The sequence below is a fragment of the Podarcis muralis genome, chromosome 15 (genome assembly GCF_964188315.1).
Source record: "Podarcis muralis chromosome 15, rPodMur119.hap1.1, whole genome shotgun sequence".
NCBI classification, from domain to species: Eukaryota; Metazoa; Chordata; class Lepidosauria; order Squamata; family Lacertidae; genus Podarcis; species Podarcis muralis.
Window position 1 is genome coordinate 30,565,241 of NC_135669.1, and position 19,444 is coordinate 30,584,684.

Below are 19,444 nucleotides of genomic sequence, written 5' to 3' on the forward strand. Positions count from 1 at the left end.
TCTACTCATGTAAAAACACCAGGCAGGCCCCACAAATAACCCAGAGATGTATTTAAAATAAAAGGACACATTCTACTCATGTAAAAACACGCTGATTCCTGGACCGTCCAAGGGCCGGATTGAGAAGGCGATTGGGCCGCATCCGGCCCCCTGGCCTTAGGTTGCCTACTCCTGGTCTAAGTAGACCATGGGCTTAACATGAGTCAACAGAGTGACACAGTGGTAAAGAAAGCTAGGCTGCATCAACAGCATGGTGTCCAGGTCAAGGCAAGTTATAGAACTCGAAGAAGGGCTTATATCCCAAACAGTTTTCCATTGCCTCAACAATAAATGGAATGGCATCTTCATAGACGTCAAACAGTCTAAACAAATTGCATCATTTCCAGGAATCAGGATGATATGTCCTACTTTTTGTTTAAGGGTGGAGACATTTTCTGGTGACGGCATTCCATGCTGCAGCCCCTAAGTTGTAGAATGCCCTTCCCACAGAGGTGTGTGGTGTTTTCATTACAGAAGCTGAATACATACCTCTTCGCTCTGACTTTTGACATTTGAGGTTCATCTTTTTAGAGCCCACCTTGTTTCTGCAATTGTAAATTGCTTTGAACTGTTTTTAATAATTGTGTTTTAATTGATGTAACCTGCCCTTAGGGTTTGTGGGGTGGAGTAATTGTCAATAATCATAAGAATGTGGCATGCATCAAAATGAAGAGAAATGTTTCGTACACCTGCATGTGCCCCTACCTTATGCAACCCATGTCAATTTAAAATAATAGCAGAGTTCCCAAGTAACAACTCTTTCCAGCTAGGAGAAATCGAAGAAAATCATTTTGAACCTTCAGGGATACGTTAAAAAACATTGCTTCGGATTTGTGAAAATTCACCATCATGAAATGAACTAATTCAATTTTCAGATACTGAGGAAGTGGAGGTGGTGAAGGAAGAACTGATTGAGTTACAAAATGACATTGAGCTGAAGTCAAAGTTTAAGGAATTATAATTGTGTTATTATCTTCCTTAGAGGGTTGTGCAAAGTGCTCTTCTGTCACTCTTCTGAACAATGTTTTTTGTTGACAAGGGTAGGGGGCACGGGGGATGAATTTAAGAAACCAAGGGGTGGTGGCTTGAAAACATTTGGGAACCGCTGTTCTAGATGTATTTTCCTGTTTACATATTCTGTTAGCCATCAGCTAACAGCTAACATCTTTCCCACCAAATTTGAAACACTATTTTATATGCAATAAATTAACCACAGTTGAAACCAACAGGAAAGCTCAGTTGGTAGAGCATGAGAATCTCAATCTCAGGGTTGTGGGTTTGAGCCCCACATTGGGCTAAAGATTCCTGCATTGCAGAGGGTTGGACTAGATGACCCTCATGGTCCCTTCCAAGTCTATAATTCTATGAATTCACCTCCAGGCCTTTTAATTCCCTCCTCTTACATTCCAGTTCCTTATACGTAGATGGTTGAGAGCCAGTAAGTAACCTTGTACATTTCTGTAAGATCAAAAACCGTCTATTCGAGTACATGTGGCTGATCTTAGTTATGACTATTTTACAATATTTTTCCTTTAATACAAACTCTCCTGAAGATGGCCTTCATAGGGTTATACATGGAGTTATCCTGGCAAGATCTACCATATTGTTTTCCTGATATGAAATGGCTCCTTTCTACAAGGCTCCTTTCATTAACTGAACAGAAATTAATATTGGAAGTGAAATACCAGAGTAGAGAAACACCAGCCAAAATGGGGAAAGCCCAAGTAAGCACCCTGAAGCTTGCTTATTTTGGGATGCAACTGCCACCATTTCCTAGAATTTCTGGTGTAAGATCTTGTAGAATCTTCCTTGGCTGGTTGCTGTGTGATTCATCTTCAAGGAGAAGAAACATGGGGAATGCCAGCAAATCCATCTACATTTCACTGCCCGGCAATCCTGCTGACCTTGAGGTCAGTGCTTGGTTAAATTGGAAATATTAATTTATGGTGTTGTAATTTTGCTTGTTTGTCTCATGATACCATTGTTTATTGGTCTTGATTATATGATTTTGTAATACAGTCGTACCTTGGTTCTCGAACACCTTGTGACTCGGATGTTTTGGCTCCCGAATGCTGTAAACCCAGAAGTAAATGTTCCAGTTTGTAAACTTTTTTTGGAAGCTGAACGTCTGAAGCGGCTTTCGCAGCTTCTGATTGAGTGCAGAAAGCTCCTGCAGCCAATAGGAAGCCACGCCTTGGTTTTCGAACATTTTTGGAAGTCAAATGGACTTCCGGTACGGATTCCGTTCAAGAACCAGGGTACAACTGTACTGTATATTGTTTTTCCGTTTATTTTTATTACTTTGTTCCCTTCTCTAGGGTTGAAAACATTCAGTGAAGGGCAAGCTATAAATACTGTAGTTAATCACAGTAGTAGTAGCAGCAGTGCCTTTTTTTCTGGGGGTATGCTTACCGCTAAACATTTTGTGAGTCTAAGTTTAGCCTCATTGAGGGGCAGTATTTCAATATGAGTAGGAAAATGAGAGTACCCCTAAACAATTTTTTAAAGAAAAAAAGCACTGAGTAGTAGTACAGTGGTACCTCTGGATGCGAACGGGATCCGTTCTGGAGCCCCGTTCGCATCCTGAAGCGAACGCAACCCACGTCTGCGCGTGTGCGGGTTGCAATTCGCTGCTTCTGCGCATGTGCATAACATCATTTTGAGCGTCTGCGCATGCGTGAATGGTGAAACCTGGAAGTAACACGTTCCGTTACGTCCAGGTCACCGCAGAGTGCAATCCGAAAACGCTCAACCTGAAGCTACTTCAACCCGAGGTGTGACTGTAATAATAATACATTTTGGGAGGATTAAAGCTCTATCCAGGAATGGAGCTAGGAATCTAAGCAGCCATTTCCCCCAGGCCATATCCCCACCTTTGCAGCATATTCTATTGCACGGATGTTCGTTGAATACAGGGAATTGTCACAAGCCTCAATTGGCACCTTTCCATTGCTATTTCATAGCGCTAGAGTTGCCACATGAATTTCTGCTGCAAGATTACTTCCAAAACAATGTATTGCTTTAATTAATTTAAAGCAATTGACATATTGCTTTAATTAATTAAATTTAAAATTTATTTAATTAATTAATTGCAATAATCAAGTCAATTGGCCTGGATCCACTTATAGCACATGCAGTTCTGGTTAGTCCCTGAAAAGATTCGGTTTCATTTTGTGTGTCCATTCCTTTGCAAATTTCGTCACCAATTCCTTCAGGTCAGGTGGTGATGTTTGGACATGTTCAGTGGATATAGTTGCCAAGCCAACTAGTCTCTTTAGCAACATTGCTGAGCGTATATCAGGTTTATAAGGGTTCTGAGAAATGGCTTTCACCACTTGCCACTGGCACTGGAAGTGTGAGGAGGATCCTTAGAGCAACAGAAACATTAGGCAGATTATCCAGGAGTTCTTGCTGTAATATGAAGATATGTAATACATAATAATAATAATAATAATAATAATAATAATAATAATAATAATAATTAATATGAAGTGCTCCTTGTAGTGGCATGGTCTTTGGAAGACTTTCAGCTATTGCTGTACATTCACAGCACAGATCTTCAGCCTCAACATCTTTGTTTCCATTGCGCACCAATGGAACACATTCTTTGCTCTTCCAAATCATGGCACCATTTTAGCCGTCAGCCCCCTTGACTACTGGTGCTGGCGGCAATGACACTAACCTAAGAGTCTAATATTGGAATGGATACCTGGATGAGTTGCTGGCCAAGTGGGTCAGGTGGGTGAGGCCACCCAAGCAGCCAAACACCAGGCATCACAATGATGTCAGGTGGCCCACACAGTTTGGATAGCCAGTGTGGCCCAGTGGTTGGAGTGTTGCACTAGGACCTGGGAGACCAGGGTTCAAGTCCCCACTCAGCTATGAAGATCACTGTGTGACCCTTGGACAAGCCACTGCGTCTCAGCCTGGCCTACCTCACAGGGTTGTTGTGGGGATTAAATGAGGAGAGGTGAGAAACATGCATGCCACTTTGAACTTGTTGGAGAAGACGGTGCTATATAGATCTAATCAATCAATCAATCAATCAATCAATGAAACCATGTGGGCAAAGGGACTGTGCTTTGCCAACCCCACCAATTAGATGATTCTTGGGGATTACCACCCTACCTCCTTTGGGCCTATCCAAAGCTTCACGCATTCCACATCTGACATCATATTCGCATGGCTTGACCAAAAAAGTCAGGTGAGTGGGGGGTTCGCCGCTGCTGATCTGAACACAGAGCAGTTTCAGAGATGGAGTGTTGACCTTCAAATGCAAGGGCATCCCATTCCAAGGGCATTTCCTTTGTAGGTGGGAAGCCCCTGGTCCAGCCCATGCTGCAAAGCTGGAAGTGATCTCTTCCCGAAACCCTCAGGAGATGTTGGTGGTGTTCAGAGAAGACCATAACAGTCCCGTTGGATCATGAGCCTGACAGAGCAAATGCACTTGATTCATAGCAATTGCAACATTTAATTTTCAGTTCCCTGCAAAGCAACGGTTGATTGGGCCACACGAGAAATTTCAGCTACAGTTAGAAGTTATGCAAGGCAACTTCCCCTCAGTCTCCATCTCCGGAGTTTGAACCATGATATATGTGTCTGACTTCGCAGTGGTGTTGATCTGCTTTGCCTCCGCACACACCCTAGCCATATTAAGAGTGCCATCAGCCTAATGAATGAGGAAGTGTTTTGAACAGCAATAAATTATTTTTAAATCATCGACTGGCTTTTCTGAATTCGCTGAATTTCTGCCTGGGTGGGTGGAATCAGCAGCTATAGGGGAATTTCTAGCTTTTCTGTTGCCAACTCACAGGCTGTGTTGTGGGCCTCCTCTCTCTTGACACAGCCTTCCCCACCAGACTCCACAGTCCAGTCTTGCAAATGAGTAGGAAGTGAGCTGGGGGCGGGCAGATGTTCTGGAAGGAAAAGGTGTGGAGAGGGAGGCAAGCCCCCAAAACATCTCATGAGAACAGCCTGCTCAATCAGGACAAGGGTCTGTCTAGTCCAGTATCCTGGTCCCACAGTGGCCAACCAAATGCCTGTGGGGAACCTGCAAAGAGAATTCGAGCACAAGAACCCTCTAAGCTCCTGTGGTTTCGGGCAACTGGTACTCAGAAGCATTGCTGCCTCCAGCTGTGAAGGCAGAGCAGAGCCATCATGGCTAGTAGCCAAGGATTGCCCTCCCCTCCATGAATTTGTCAAATCCTTTCTGAAAGCCATCCAAGTGGGAGGCCGTCATTGCCTCCTGTGGGAGGGAGTTCCACAGTTTACGCTGCATGAAAAAGTCTTTCCTGTTATCTGCCCTGAATCTTCCAACATTCAACTTCATTGGATGTTTATCAGTTCTGGTGTTTTGAGAAAAGGAAGGAAAACTTTTCTTTACCCACTTTCTCCATGCCAGGCATCATTTCATAAGCTTCTATCATGTCACCTATCTCGTGTAGTGTAGTGTAGTGTAGTGGTTAAGAGCGGTGGACTCGTAATCTGGTGAACTAGGTTCGCGTCCCCGCTCCTCCACATGCAGCTGCTGGGTGACCTTGGGCTAGTCACACTTCTTTGAAGTCTCTCAGCCTCATTCACCTCACAGAGTGTTTGTTGTGGGGGAGGAGGGGAAAGGAGATTGTTAGCCTCTTTGAGACTCCTTCGGGTAGTGATAAAGCGGGATATCAAATCCAAACTTTTCTTCTCTTCTTCTTCTTGCCTTTTCTCTAAATGCCCCAGACACTCTAAAAGTCCCACACACTGCAACCATTCCTCATAGGGGAGTCGTTCTATTCCCGTGATCATTTTGGTTGCTCCTTTCTGAGCCTTTTCCAACTCTGCAATATCTTTTTGAGGCGAGGCGACCAGAACTGTACACAGTATTCCAATTGAGGTATCACCATAATGACACTAGCAGTTTCCCCTTCAATTCCTTTCCTAATGATCCCTAGCATGGAATTTGCCTTTTCCACAGCTTCATACCAGGTCACCGCAAACCCCTCCATAGAAAGAAGTAAACGTCTAATGGCAACAGTCTCCCTTTTTTGTGAAAATAGACTTTAATGTAATAAATTAGTTTTCTTTTAAATAAAAACATAGTTTATCCAAACCCCGACACCCTCCACTCAATGGCCCAGAGTGAACAGGATGAGCATGATTTTCCCCTCCCAAAACACATGCAGAGGAACATCAGTTGCAAGAATGAGAGTCACACCATTAGTCTATAGTTTTGAAACACCCCTTGGCCTGGAATACAGGCTTCTCCTCAACACAAGAGACACACTCCTCACGCTAAGTGTACCTGCTGGCACTGTGCCCCCTCCCCAGCCAGAAGTGCTTGACAGCTCACATAAGGCAGACCTGAGGAGAGGGTCACATGGCCCTTTGGGGCTGCCATATTTGTTTGGCACAGTGGGATGTAGGGATGAGGGCCAGACTGCCTCTCTCCACCACCACAACAACTCACACGTCCGTGTCTTTATCAAAGCTCCTTCTTGCTTCCTTTTTTTTTAAAAAAAAGAAATTTCTCCAGAGTTTCTACAGAACAAGAAATTTCATTTAAGGAGAAATTTTGGGCCTATTTTATAGTCCCACACTCAACCAACCCACTTGGGGGATTTCTTCACCCCGGATATGTGGGAATGTGTGAAAGGCGCTGGATTTTATCAAAACACTTGGTTCTGAAAATACTTTGAAGGTTTTTCCCCTGCTCTGCTTGTGAGCTTCCTGGAAGCATATGGGAAACAGGATAGAGCCCTTTGGTCTCACCCAGCAAGGCTGTCCTTATCACGCAGCCAGAAATCTATGGAATGGGTCCTGCCAAATGTCACCTGCATGTTCTGGTAGGTTTGATGAGGTAGGAAACGAAGCTGTATAAAGATATGAAGTGAGAATCCTCAAGAGTAGGGGGGAGGACCTTATTCAGCTGACTGTCTTAAAACATCCTGCCCAGTGGCAAAGAGAACTATAATGGTCCTCAGGATCTGATCCAGTGCAAGAATGTGAAAAGGCTCTGAGGAGACGAGGGCTCCCAGACTGCTAAGTCACTGTGACCAAAATTACCCAGAGGCTCTGGGTTGTTCAAATGTTGGTGGAGTCATAAGAACATACGATGAGCCTGCTGGATGAAACCAAAGGCCCGTCTAGGCCGGTGGCCAACGAGGTGCCTGTGGGATGGGAAACCTGCAAGCAGAACCCAAGCGCAAGAGCAACTCTTCCCTCCTGTGGTTTCCAGCAACTGTTGGTGCCTCATTCAGAGGGAGTTCAGAAGTGCCCTCCAGCATCGTGTTCTCCCAGTGGCCAGCAAAATGCCTCTTCTGGGAAGACTGCAAGCAGGACCTGAGCACCCACCCTTTCTGCGATTTCCAGAAAACTGGTTTTCAGAAGCATTATTGCCTCTGACCAAGGAGGCAAAGTACAACCAGCATGGCAAGTCACCATCTCCTCCATCATCCCAGATCATTGGCCATGGTGCCTGCTGGGGAACCACATCTGGATGACCATAGGTGTCTCCTCATCCGCTTAGGCCTATCTGGCATTAAATCCTCAAATGGTGATCCTAGTGTGAGAGGGAAAACTCTGCCACAATCGCTAGCAATTTAGAATCTTCCATGATCTGGATTATAAATTGCACGAGTCCTGTAGTGTGAATCTGCATGAATAGCCAGTGGGTGGGAATCCCAAGTAAAATCTATTCCAGCTTTCAGAAAACGTGACACACATACACCCTGGTGGGATCACTGTCCGTCTTTTTCTCAGACACCCCTGCTGTAAAAATCTATCGCCAACAGACCAGTGGGAGGCCTCAAGGAAAATCCTGGACTGGTGGAATGGAGGAGAGTCCCCACCCCACCCCATGCAGGCCTAGGGAAAGGAGCTTCGGTTCCTAACCAAGGGGAACGTTTTCTCAGATAATGGAGATGGGAAACATCCATCGGACAACATCACGGCCAAAACCACACATCAGAGAAAAGGTAAACTAAAATGGCAAATGTTCCTGTCGGAGTCCCTTTCTAGAGCGCTTCACAGAGCGACCAGCACATCCTCAGTTCCTGGAAGTAAAATGCCAGCAAGGCTTAAGTTTCTGGTAAGCAGAATTCATCTTGCACTGCAGCGTCTCAGCTCTGCGTCATCGCCAGCCTTGCTCAGACTCACAGAAGCTTATCTTCTCCTTCTTCCAAGCTGATACGTCCGAAGCACGAGAGGCCCATGGGTCAAAGGCTCTCATCTGACTGAGATGGCGTGGGGCTATCTAGCTGCTACTCCAAGACAGAAGGCTGTGCCTCATAATCTGGTGAATGCCGCTGCTGAAGGAAAGGGAAGGGAAGATGGCAGCAAATAAAAAGAAAAGGCAGATGATGTTATCTGTAGTGATACACAAGTATGCCCCCACTGCTCTGGTCCTTTTTCAGGGTTCCAGACAGCTGTCCCCCTTCGATTTATCCCATGCCTTTTCCCTATTCTATCCCTTCTCCCAGTTTTCTTGTTTTCTTTTCCAACTGACACTCAACATTCCATGCTCACTGAGCATGCTCAGTCCTCACTGGGATTCAGCTGCTTGGCAGTTCTTTTGTTTCGCTTCCACCAACACACATGTACTTCTGTAAACCTTGGAATTCCCTCAAGAGCATGTTGATTCCTGCCCTCTTGTTTCCCAATAGACCCATTTCCCCTCTATTTCTGTCTGCACCCACTGCCCAAGTTTGGCATTAAGAGGAAGTGATTTTGACTTTCCGTTTCGCTAGCTGAAGGTATTTGCTGAATGGCCCATGATGGCTGGTGGCTGCCAGCTGTTGCATGTGACACCTAAGCACGAAATGCTGCTCTTGTGAATTTTCTGAAAAGGCTGCTTACATGGTTTCTCTCCGTCGTTCTGTCTCCCTCTGCCTGCCTGGTGTGTGTCACTGGACTCTCCGCTTTCTCATTCTCTGAGGGACGCAACCAACCGTTGGACATGCAAAGCCAGGCAAATAAAGAATTAGTTTACAACAAATGGGAAAGTGGGGTCAAAATAAAACAATGTCAGGGATTCTTTAGCTGTGACTCCTGCATTGCAGGGGGTTGGACTAGATGACTCTGGGGGGCGTCCCTTCAATTCTACAATTCTACAATTCCGTGATTCTATGATTCTGTGAAGGTAACAATATGCTGTCCAACATTATAGAGATAAAAATAAAAACCTGCTTACTGCCCGTTCCCCACTGATTGAAAAAGCAGTTCATTCGTCACCAACATGAAAAGTTTGGAAAGCTCTGCTCTAGGGAAGGAGGTTGAGTCAGTAGGCAGCAGAGACTTGCAACCCCCATGGGGCCAAACTCTGAACTCCCCAAATGCCCCAAATGGGGACCGAGATCATTTTGGACTGTCTCTGGTTAAACTGGGGCAGTTGGGAGCATGCCACAAATTGCCTGCTGAAATCCAGCTTGTGGGGTGCTTGGGTAGGAAGCGACATGCCCATTTCCTGATGTTCTAGACTAGAGCAGTGGGTGGTACCGGCGGGATTACCTAGGGGGCGCTAAGAGCCATGGGGGGCAGCAGGAGGGCACTGGGGGTGTCAACGACCATCAAGCGGCTTTGAAAAGCTGGTATCACTGGGCCAAGTTCATCCATTGAAGAGTTTTAATTGATTTTGAACAAATGCACAATTAATTGTTGCTCTTTTGAACTTTGCTGTGTTGTTATCTTACTTAGTGGGTTGTGCAAACTGCGATTCTGAATAATGCTGTTAGGGTAGGGGGCAGTGGGGATGAATCTAAGGTGGTGGCAGCCCCAAAATGCTTGGGAACCACTATTCTAAAGCCTTGATCAAAGCCTGCATTTGCAGCTAGGCCCCGATCCAGCAAGGCACCCCCCTTACCTGCCTTCCAAGGTTGGGCTCCGCAGGTAGCTCTCCATCCAAGGACATTGCTTCCAGGAAGTTAGATGGTGCAAGGCCCTTCTGCCCATTCACCTCCCCCTGCAGAGAAAGAAGAGAAATGCCTCTATAGCCCACAAGGTAAATAAGACTCCCTGGTGGACACCTAAAAGCCATTCAGAGTGAGGAGCACAGAGTGAGAACCAGTGTGGTGTAGTGGTTAAGAGCGGTGGACTCGTAATCTGGTGAACTGGGTTCGATTTCCTGCTCCTCCACATGGAGCTGCTGGGTGACCTTGGGCTAGTCACACTTCTCTGAAGCCTCTCAGCCCCACTCACCTCACAGAGTGTTGGTTGTGGGGGAGGAAGGGAAAGGAGATTGTGAGTCATTTTGAGACTCCTTAGGGTAGTGATAAAGCGGGATATCAAATCCAAACTCTTCTTCCTCTTCTTCTTTGTTGTGCTCAATGCCAAAACTTCAGTGGCAGTTGTTCCCCGGCAAGGAGATGTAGCCATGACAAAGAAACTCCCTGTTGAATTTCTGCCGGTCACACACTTGTTTAAAGCACAGGAGCTTTATAAGAACACAAAAGAGCCTGCTGGATCAGGCTAGTGGCCCATCTAATCCAGCATCCTGTTCTCCCAGAAGCCAAACACATGCCCATTAAGCCTGAAAGCAGGATTAGAGCACAAGAGCCCTCTCCCCTCCTGTGGTTTCCAGCAACTAGTATTCAGAAACATTTCCAGCAACTGGTATTCAGAAACATTTCCGCCTCCAACTGTGAAGGCAGGAAATAGCTATCATCATGGTTAGTAGCCACCAATAGCCTTCTCCTTCATGAGTTTGTCTATTCCTCTTGTAAAACCTTCCAAGTTAGTGTTTTTTTAAAATATATATTTTTATTAAATATTTCTTATTGTACAAAAACACGTGTATTATTGTCTCTTTTTTCAAGTTGTGTTTTCTACAATTCAGTTTCATTTGTTGTGAGACATACTGCATCCTGTGGGAGTGAGTTCCATAGTTTAACGTTGCACTGTCAGAAGGAAGTTGGACAAACCAATGGGAAAAAGGAACTGTGAGATCTGCCTCCCCCCCCCCCATAATATTAGGGAACAGAAGATGGAAAGTTCAGACTATTTGCATTGTGCCTCAGTTTCATTGGGGCCCAGCCATAGGTCTGCTCCATCCCATCTTTCACAGATTAAAAAAGTGCAAGAAAAATGTATATTTGAATTGTATACATTTTGTGCACATTTTATCTACAAAACACACATTTTGCATGCACGGGTTTGAACCAAGAGTGCATGGCAAGATAATCTGGAGCTGTGCATAATCTGATGGATAGCTCTGCTCTGTTCTATATACAAGTCTGGGACTGGCGAATCAGAGATTGGCATAGGAGGTTTTGTGCATGCAAAAGAGAATGCTCCTGAACCCAGCTGTGAGTCTTGCATTACAGGGGGTTGGACTAGATTACCCTTTGCGGCCCTTTCAACTCTACAATTCTATGATTCTCCGGATCAGGCAAAAGGGGCCCATCTAGTCCAGCATCTTCTTTCGTTTAGTGTTCACTAAACCTCAGAGTACCAGATGCTGGTGATAGACTGCCCCTGTGCATGGAGGTTCTACATATAGCTTTCATCATTGATAGGCCTTGCTAAGTCAGTCCTCTCTGACCGCATCACATCCTTCGAAAACCACCCAAACTGGTGACCGCTGTCCTGCCTTGTGGCAGTGTGTGCCTCATGTCCATTACGTCTTGTGCAAATGTCGTGTATTAGCGGCCAACCAGTTTTCATCCATCTCTGATCGAACCAATCAGGTTCCCCAAAGCTTATTTTAATTAAGTGGTGGACCAGCTCAGCTGCCTTGAAAAAAAGGACGCCTCCATAGCTCTTAATTGCCAACAACTCTTTATAAGGAAACCCAGTGAAGGTCAACGATGGCAGAGCTTTCAAAGTGGTGGTGACTAAGTCTAAGTGGAAGAGTTGGCAAAACCCCATATCGATCCAGCAGCCCCTCTGATTTTATTCAGATACATCATTTAGTGCCTGAACAGTTCGGATAAAAAGGAAGGATCCTGTACTTACGTAATAGAACCCGTCGTCGTCCATGGAACTGAGCACAGTGACAATATCCCCAGCGCAAAACCTCAGCTCTGCCTAGAAGGAAAACAGTGCAGACAATGAGAAAGTTGGGGGCTGGGTGGGAGAGTGACCTTGGAAATGTGTGTGAAGACAGGGCTGATCTGCAGAAGTATCTGAGGAAGGCTGGCCTGACCTACTTTGAAGGGTGAAGATAGTATCAGGGAAAACACGATGTTAAGAGAAGTCCTCTTGCCACCTCATGACTGTAGGCAGAGTGAGTGGGGAGGCTCAGAGGCTTACCAGGGCACCAGGGTGAGACAGAATTGCCCCAAATGCTATTAAAACTGACTAGCCTTTGCTTATTGTCAGGGGTTCAGGAGCAGAGGCAAGGGCAAGGGAGGAAACAGAGAGCGAAGGGGAGGAGGCAGAAGAAAGGATGAGCGATGACGACGACCCGAGATCTCCGAGTCTCTCCAGTGAGTCGGAGGATTCACAGAAAGGAGCACCAGTGGCCAAGGCAAGGGGGGAGTTTAGGGGGGCACCCCAGGGAGATAGAGCCAGAGGGGAATCAGAGGAGAGCAGTTGGAGATCGGGTCCAGCGTCACCGCCAGAGAGCAGGGAAGAGGAAAGGAGCCAGGGGGCAAGCGCTGGCAGCTCACAGCAGGAGGGAGGGCACGAGTCAGGGGTGGCCACACCTCCATCTGGGAGCGAAGAAACGGTTAGACGGAAGGTGGAAGGTTGGGCGCGCGCGCCAAGTTCAAATGCACAGGAAGGAGGCGCAGTAGGCAGCCCGGAAAGAGAGCCGGGTCCTAAAGCCCGGCGCAAGGAGACAGGAGAGTCCGGGGGGTCAGCGTCCGAAGAATCCCGGAAGGAAGAGACCCAGGGGGGCAGAGGGACCCAGAGAAGAACAGTCAGGCGGAAAAGGTGGAGCAGGGCTAGGATATTAAGTTGGTGTACGAGGGGCGGAGATTCAGACGGAGCTTCGCCGATCTAGCTACTAGACGTAGGGTTGCACGCAGCAGCTTGAGAATGGAAACTGTAACTCAATAAAGACTTTTACTTAATGACCGTTGGCTAGCGTGATCCTCTGTGAGCTAGGATCTTGAAGCAACCCTGACACTTATCATCACCAAAGAACCTTCGAGTGCTTTCCTAGCCCAGGAAATACTGGGTGACCAGCCGCTTTTGCCCACCTCCGTATCCAGGTTGGGAGAATTCTCTTTGGGGTTGTAGTCAAAGATGGCCACCATAGTCCTTGGGGCATCGTCCTCAGAGCTCAGATCCTGACCTTTGTGAGCATCTAGCAGAGAAAAGGAAGCATACGGTCACAGCTCCTTATTTCAGCCTGCCGCCCAGAGCAGAAGAACATAAGAAGGGCCTGCTGGATCAGGCCAGTGGCCCATCTTGTGGGATGTAAAACACAGGAGCAGTCAATGACAACATTCCTAGAGTGTACATGTTAGAACATGGGGAGGGAAGACAGTCCAGCAAGCAGGTAAACTTCCTGGGACGGACTTCCTCCACATGTGACCAGAGGTAGGTGTGGCCTCACCTGTGCAGGTAATGATAAAAGCACAGGGCAGGCAGCCATCTCTCTCTCTCTCTCATCTTCATCTTCTGAAGGAGTAACATGCCCTCTTGGCTCTCAGCCAAGAGAGGAGATAAGGACTATCTTCGTATAAGATAGATTCTGAATGTATGTAACCCTTTTAAAGCTGTCTGCCTTCTGGGATCATATTGTGAACAGAACGTGAGTAAACTCTTTTATACTTTTATAAAGACTGTGTCGTGTCTTGTATTTTAAGAGGGAACAAAGGGGAAATTACCAGAGTAATTATTATAGAGGTTCTAGCGAACCTGTGCAGACGTTACCGTTGCGAACTTAAAGGGGAATGTCTATAAACTCTGCTGATATTTTGGGAACTTGTTAGCACAAGTTGGATAAGGATATACTTAGTCAATATATCCTCTCCTGCAGCCCAGAACATTCCCACACATCTAGCCCAGCATCCTGTTCTCACGGTGGCCAACCAGATGCTTGTGGGAAACCCGCAAGCAGGATTTGAGCACAAGAGCTGTCTCTGCTCCTGTGGTTTCCAGCAACTGCCCTTCAGAAGCATTGATGCCTCCGACTGTGGAGGCAGAATACAGCCATCACAGATAGTAGTCATCCATAGCCCTCTCCTCCTCCATGAATTTGCCTAATTGTCTTTTAAAGCCATCTAATTTGGTGGCCATCACTGTCTCCTGTGGGAGGGAGTTCCATCGTTTTAACTATGTGCCACACATAGTTTGGGAATCAATGAACTAATGGAAGACGAAGCAATGCTCACCAAAGCAAGGATTCTTCTCTTCTTGCTTCTCCTGCTCCACTGTGGGGATGAAAAACAGAAGAGCCAGTTTAAATAGAAATGCAGTGTGTCCGTTCGTCCCATTACTGAAGAACAAAGACTTGGCCAAGAGTTATTTCCAAATTGCTGGTTTGAGGCCCTGCAGGCAGAGCATATGGTTAACCTTAAATGCAGCTATAACAGAAGCAGGTGCTCTGATTGGCAGAGCTTTGGATGTTGATCTGTTGCCGTGCCGAGGGGGGTTCAAAATAATAAGAAATAAAAAAGGTATTACTCTGAAAATAAGAAATACTTGGGAGGTAGGGGATGTCAAGTTTTGTCCTTGCTCAGGACACCGTGTTACCACAGGCCACCTCTGCTGATGCTGTCACACCCCTTTGCTACCCTACATGGAGGAATGGGGTAGGATCATCTAAAGCAGGGGTCAGCAAATTTTTTCAGCAGGGGGCCAGTCCACTGTCCCTCAGACCTTGTGGGGGGGCCAGATTATATTTTGGGGGAAAATATATGAATGAATTCTTACACCCCACACATAACCCAGAGATACATTTTAAATAAGGACACATTCTACTCATATAAAAACACACTGATTCCCAGACTGTCCGCGGGCTGGATTTAGAAGGCGATTGGGCTGGATCTGGCCCCCCGGGCCTTAGTTTGCCTACCCCTGGTCTAAAGGTTTCATGTGTTCCTGCGATATCTTGCTGTGCTTAGTAGGTGGAACCCTCTCTTGGTCACCTCAGCTCAAAGACAATGTTGTAGAGTCCTCAGCCATCCTCATAAGAACATCAGTGCCTGCAGGATCAGGCCAGTGGCCCATCTTGTCTAGCATCCTCTTCTCATAGTGGCCAAGCAGATGCCCGTGAGAAACCCACAAGCAGGATTCGAGCACAAGAGTCCTCTCCTGTGGTTTCCAGCAACTGGTATTCACAAGCATTGCTGCCTCTGACTGTGGGGGCAGAGCAGAGCCATTGGGGGCTAGTAGCCTCCTCCTCCTCCTCCATCATGAATTCATCTAATCCTCATTTAAATCCACCTAGGTTGGTGGCCTTCTCTGCCTCCTGTGGGAGGGAGTTCCATAGTTTAACTATACGCTGTATCAAGAAGTGCCTCCATATGCATCACCCTGACCAGCCCACGAGACACAGGAAGCTGTCTGTTACAAAGTTAGATCCTTGGTCCACCTTGTTCAAGATGGTCCATACAGCAGGGGTGAGGAACACCTTTTAGCCTGTGGGTATCCTCCAGAGTTTCGTATCTTTTCTGTTCCTCAGCTGGAAATGAACCTGGGACCTTCTACCTGCCAAGCAGGTGTCCTGGCCCTGAGCTACAACCCTGTGAATGGACTGTGTTTGTTTGCCAGCTCTAGGAAACCCAGATTCCCAGAGCGCACACAAAGCCATTGTGGAAAAGCATCGTCCTCCATCTATAGAAGCAAGAAACTTTTTTAGAGTTCAAGGGCACCTCCTAACCAGGTAAAATTACTCGAGCAGGGTGCAAAGCAAGGCTGGTGAGGGGTGTGGCCCTGGGGTCAAATCCAGCCCCCCAGGCCTCTCTGTCTGACCGCCAGAAGGGTGTGTTTCCTAGAGACAGTCCCGAGGACCAGACAGAGAAACCTGGAGGGCTGGATTTGGCCCCTGGAATTGAGGTTCTCCATTGCTGGTCTACACTGGCTGGCATAAGTTTTTCCCAACTGAACCTAGGACCTTCTGCAGGCAATGCATGTAGCCAACCACTGAGCAGTGGCTCTTCCATTAAAAATCAAGCAAGATTCTAGTCCTCATTGTTCTGAATAAAGGGGCTGATTTAAGTAGGAACATAGGCTCCTTTTCTTGAATCAAAACCTTGAGTTGCCTAGTTCAGGAGGACCATTTACACTGACTGGCAGTGGCTTTCCAAGATTTCAGGTATTTTCCCATGCCCTGGAGATGCTGGGGTTCAAACATGGGAGCTTCTACTGGCAAAACAGGTGCTCCAACAGGTGCTAAGCCCTTCCCCACATCTTGTGCATGGACTGTGTTTTTTGTTTCTCAGCTTTGTGACAATCTCTTCAAATGGGACTTGAGAGGGCTGTAAGAGACAACCAACACCTCGGACACGATACAGACCTTTTTTGGACCGCCGAGGTTTTGGTGGGCGAACTGTGAGGCGACGAGGAGGCGGGGAAAACACACCGTTATCTGCATTAAAAAAAAACCCAAAACAAATCCCAAGCAAATCAGCAATCTTCAAGATAATGAAATGTTAAGAAATCTTTTTGCAATATTAATTTCAGTTGGTGGATTCAGCTCTCAATCACTGTGGTCTGGATTTGGGGATACGCAACACACTGCATCCTGGCTTGCAAGCGGCGTGACCACAATTCAACGATACCTTCCAGGCAGGCAAAAGCATTTGAGGGGAGGGTGAGATGGGGATTGAATGGCCTGGGGAGAGTGCTGTGGGTCAGTGTTTTCTGGTGGGTCACATCTGGGCCTGGACCTGAGGATCCCCATCCCACCCCGAGGTCACGGGACAGAGTGGAGCACCTAGACTTTCCACCAGCATGTCTGTAGGGATCCGTCCTTCCTCTAGGAGTTGCTTCCTGGTGGCCTCGCTGTCCACCTGGACCTCGGAGACCATGTTGCAGGGGACATAGCCCGTTCTCCCCCCGCATTTTCCTCTGTAGAATCCGTCAGCATCCTTGTGGCCATAAACCTGGAGGAGGAGGAAACAACAAGAAAGATGGACAATAATTTGCAAGGGAGTTTTTTTGGGGGGAGCAGTCAGAGAGATATTAAGAACACAAAAAGAGCCTTGCTGGATCTTCAAACCGTATTTGCAAAGAGGCATTTTAAGTATTTAGATTTCCTAGGGAGCACACTGTTGAAATGCATATTTGTATCTGGAAATCTATTACCGACAAAAGAAGAATGGCAAACGAAATTAATGGACTATGCAGAATTAGATAAGATGACAGGAAGGATTCGAAACCTGCGGGATCAGAGATTCTCAGAAGACTGGAGTAAATATGTGAATTATTTGAAAAGCAACTGTAATCAACAGATTACACTAGTAGGATTGCAAGAAGTTTCGTAAGGAGGACTATGTGAAATATTGCAGAGAAAAGTATGAAGAGAATTATTAGTGAAAGACTATTAAAAGTAATAGTGAAACTAATGAAATGCAGATTAAGTGATAAAGACTGAAAAATCTTCAGATGCGGCTGATGGAAGTCCAAAACATTGTATAAGACAAGAAAATATGTTGTTTGATTTTTGGAAATTTTCTGTAAAAATTAAAATATATTTTTAAAAAAGGAAACCTAGCAAACAGTTCTCTCTCCCTCTCTTAAAAATTGTGCACAACGGTGCTGAAAAAGGTTCACAGTGGAGGATGGTGACAAGGGTTTGGGAAGTGGCAGAGTTTTTTGCCTCTTCCCATAAGCAGATTTAGAAAAGCAAAGTGGTCAAAATTTCGTAAGGAGTCTTGATACAGAAGAGAAACCACTACGGGACCTCAAACTGTTGCTTAATTTAGGAACGTTGCAGAATCGAACTTCCTCTTGTTATCAGCACCACCAAAGCAGAGTTTCTCAGAGGGGGAGGGGGAGGGAGTGAAAAAGCTCCTCCCGAGGTGACCAAAGTGACTCAAGCTCTCTGGATGACCTTTGACCAGAATGGCACCTTCAGCTGATGGGAAGATAAAAAGTGTGATATCAATGTGATAAAACCAGCAAACAAACATGAGAACAGAAGAAGAGTTCTGCTGGGTCAGGCCAAATAGGGACCATCTAGCCATCTACTCCAGCATCCTGGTCTCACAGGGGCCAACCAGATGCCCACATGGGAAACCTGCAAGCAGGATTTGAACACAAGAGTATCCCTCCTGTGGCTTCAATAGCAACTGCTATTGAGCAGCATTGCTGCCTCTAACTATGGAGGCAGAGCAGAGCCATCATGGCTAATAGTCATCAATAGAACTCTCCTCCTCTGAGAATTTGTCCAATCCTCTTTTAAAGCCGTCCAAATGGGTGGCCATAACTGCTTCCTTGTGGGAGGGAGTTCCACAGTTCAACTGTGCTCTGCGTGAAGAAGGATTGTCATTAGATGCCCACAAGTCATGAGAGAAGGGGAAAACATTTTTCTACCCACTCTCTCCAAGCCATACATACTGTATTTTTCGCTCTATAAGACACACTTTTTTCCTCCTAAAAAGTAAGGGGAAATGTGTGCGCGTCTTATGGAGCGAATGCATTGGGCGGCAGAAGGATCCCTCGGCTGCCGCTGCAGTCGCGAGCTGAGGGATGCCTCTGCAGCTGGAGCCATGGCTCCTGTCCGTTGCTCGCTGTGAAGTCAGCAGAGCAAGAGCCACTGACGCGCTCTGCGCACCTCTCGCTTTTCAGCAGAGCAAGAGCGTGTCAGCGGCTCTTGCTCTGCTGGCTTTACAGCAAGGCTGGAGGAGGGATGGAAGGAGCTCCGTGTAAGGGCTCCCTTCTGTCCCTCCTCCTGCTTCGCTCTAAAGCCAGCACAGCAAGAGCCGCTGCGCGGCTATCGCCCTTGCTCCGCTGGCTTCAGCGAGAGCTGCGCAACACCTCTTGCTCTGCTGGCTTCGCAGCGAAGCGGGAGGAGGGACGGATGGGAGCAAGCAAAGTGAGAGCTGCTTACATGGCTTCTGTCCCACTTTGCTTGCCCATTCCTCCTCCCACCTCGCTGTAAAGCACCTGTCCTGGTGTCTCCTCCTCCTCTTCTTGCTTCGGCGTCACAGTGCTTTACAGCGAGGCGGGTGAGAAGCAAAGTGAGAGCTGCACAAAGCGGGACAGAAGCCATGTAAGCGGCTCTCGCTTTGCTTGCTTTAAAGCAAGAAAAACAAGAGCCGCTTACATGCTCTGCGCAGAATATTTTTTTCTTGCTTTCCCCCTCTAAAAACTAGGTGCATCTTATGGCCAGGTGCGTCTTATGGAGCAAAAAATACGGTAATTTTAAAAACTTCTATCATGTCGCCTCTTGCTCTCCTCTTCTCTGAACTGACAAGTCCCAAATGCTGCAACCTTCCTTCCAAGAGGACTTGCTCCATCCCCCCGATCATTTGACTTGCACTTTTCTGAAGCTTTTTCAACTCCAGCATACCCATTTTGAGGTGAGGTGACC

General features: G+C 46.7%; 1 protein-coding gene across 5 annotated transcripts in view; it reads right to left on the reverse strand.

Moving 5' to 3' along the window:
• Positions 1-6,074: 6,074 nt before the first annotated feature.
• Positions 6,075-19,444, reverse strand: part of TSPOAP1 (TSPO associated protein 1) — a 37,154-nt gene continuing 23,784 nt past the window's right edge. For 2 of the 5 annotated variants that reach the window (XM_077919377.1, XM_077919373.1), the window contains 8 exons: positions 16,844-17,012; positions 16,424-16,495; positions 14,298-14,336; positions 13,158-13,264; positions 11,968-12,039; positions 9,878-9,976; positions 8,875-8,948; positions 6,077-8,327 (listed from right to left, as the gene is read on the reverse strand). In XM_077919377.1, coding sequence (XP_077775503.1) covers positions 8,922-8,948; positions 9,878-9,976; positions 11,968-12,039; positions 13,158-13,264; positions 14,298-14,336; positions 16,424-16,495; positions 16,844-17,012 — 585 coding nt within the window. In that variant the 3' untranslated portion in view covers positions 6,077-8,327; positions 8,875-8,921. Of the gene's footprint in view, positions 8,328-8,874; positions 8,949-9,877; positions 9,977-11,967; positions 12,040-13,157; positions 13,265-14,297; positions 14,337-16,423; positions 16,496-16,843; positions 17,013-19,444 lie in introns of all 5 variants that reach the window. The other 3 variants (XM_077919378.1, XM_077919376.1, XM_077919374.1) reach the window with 3 other exon arrangements.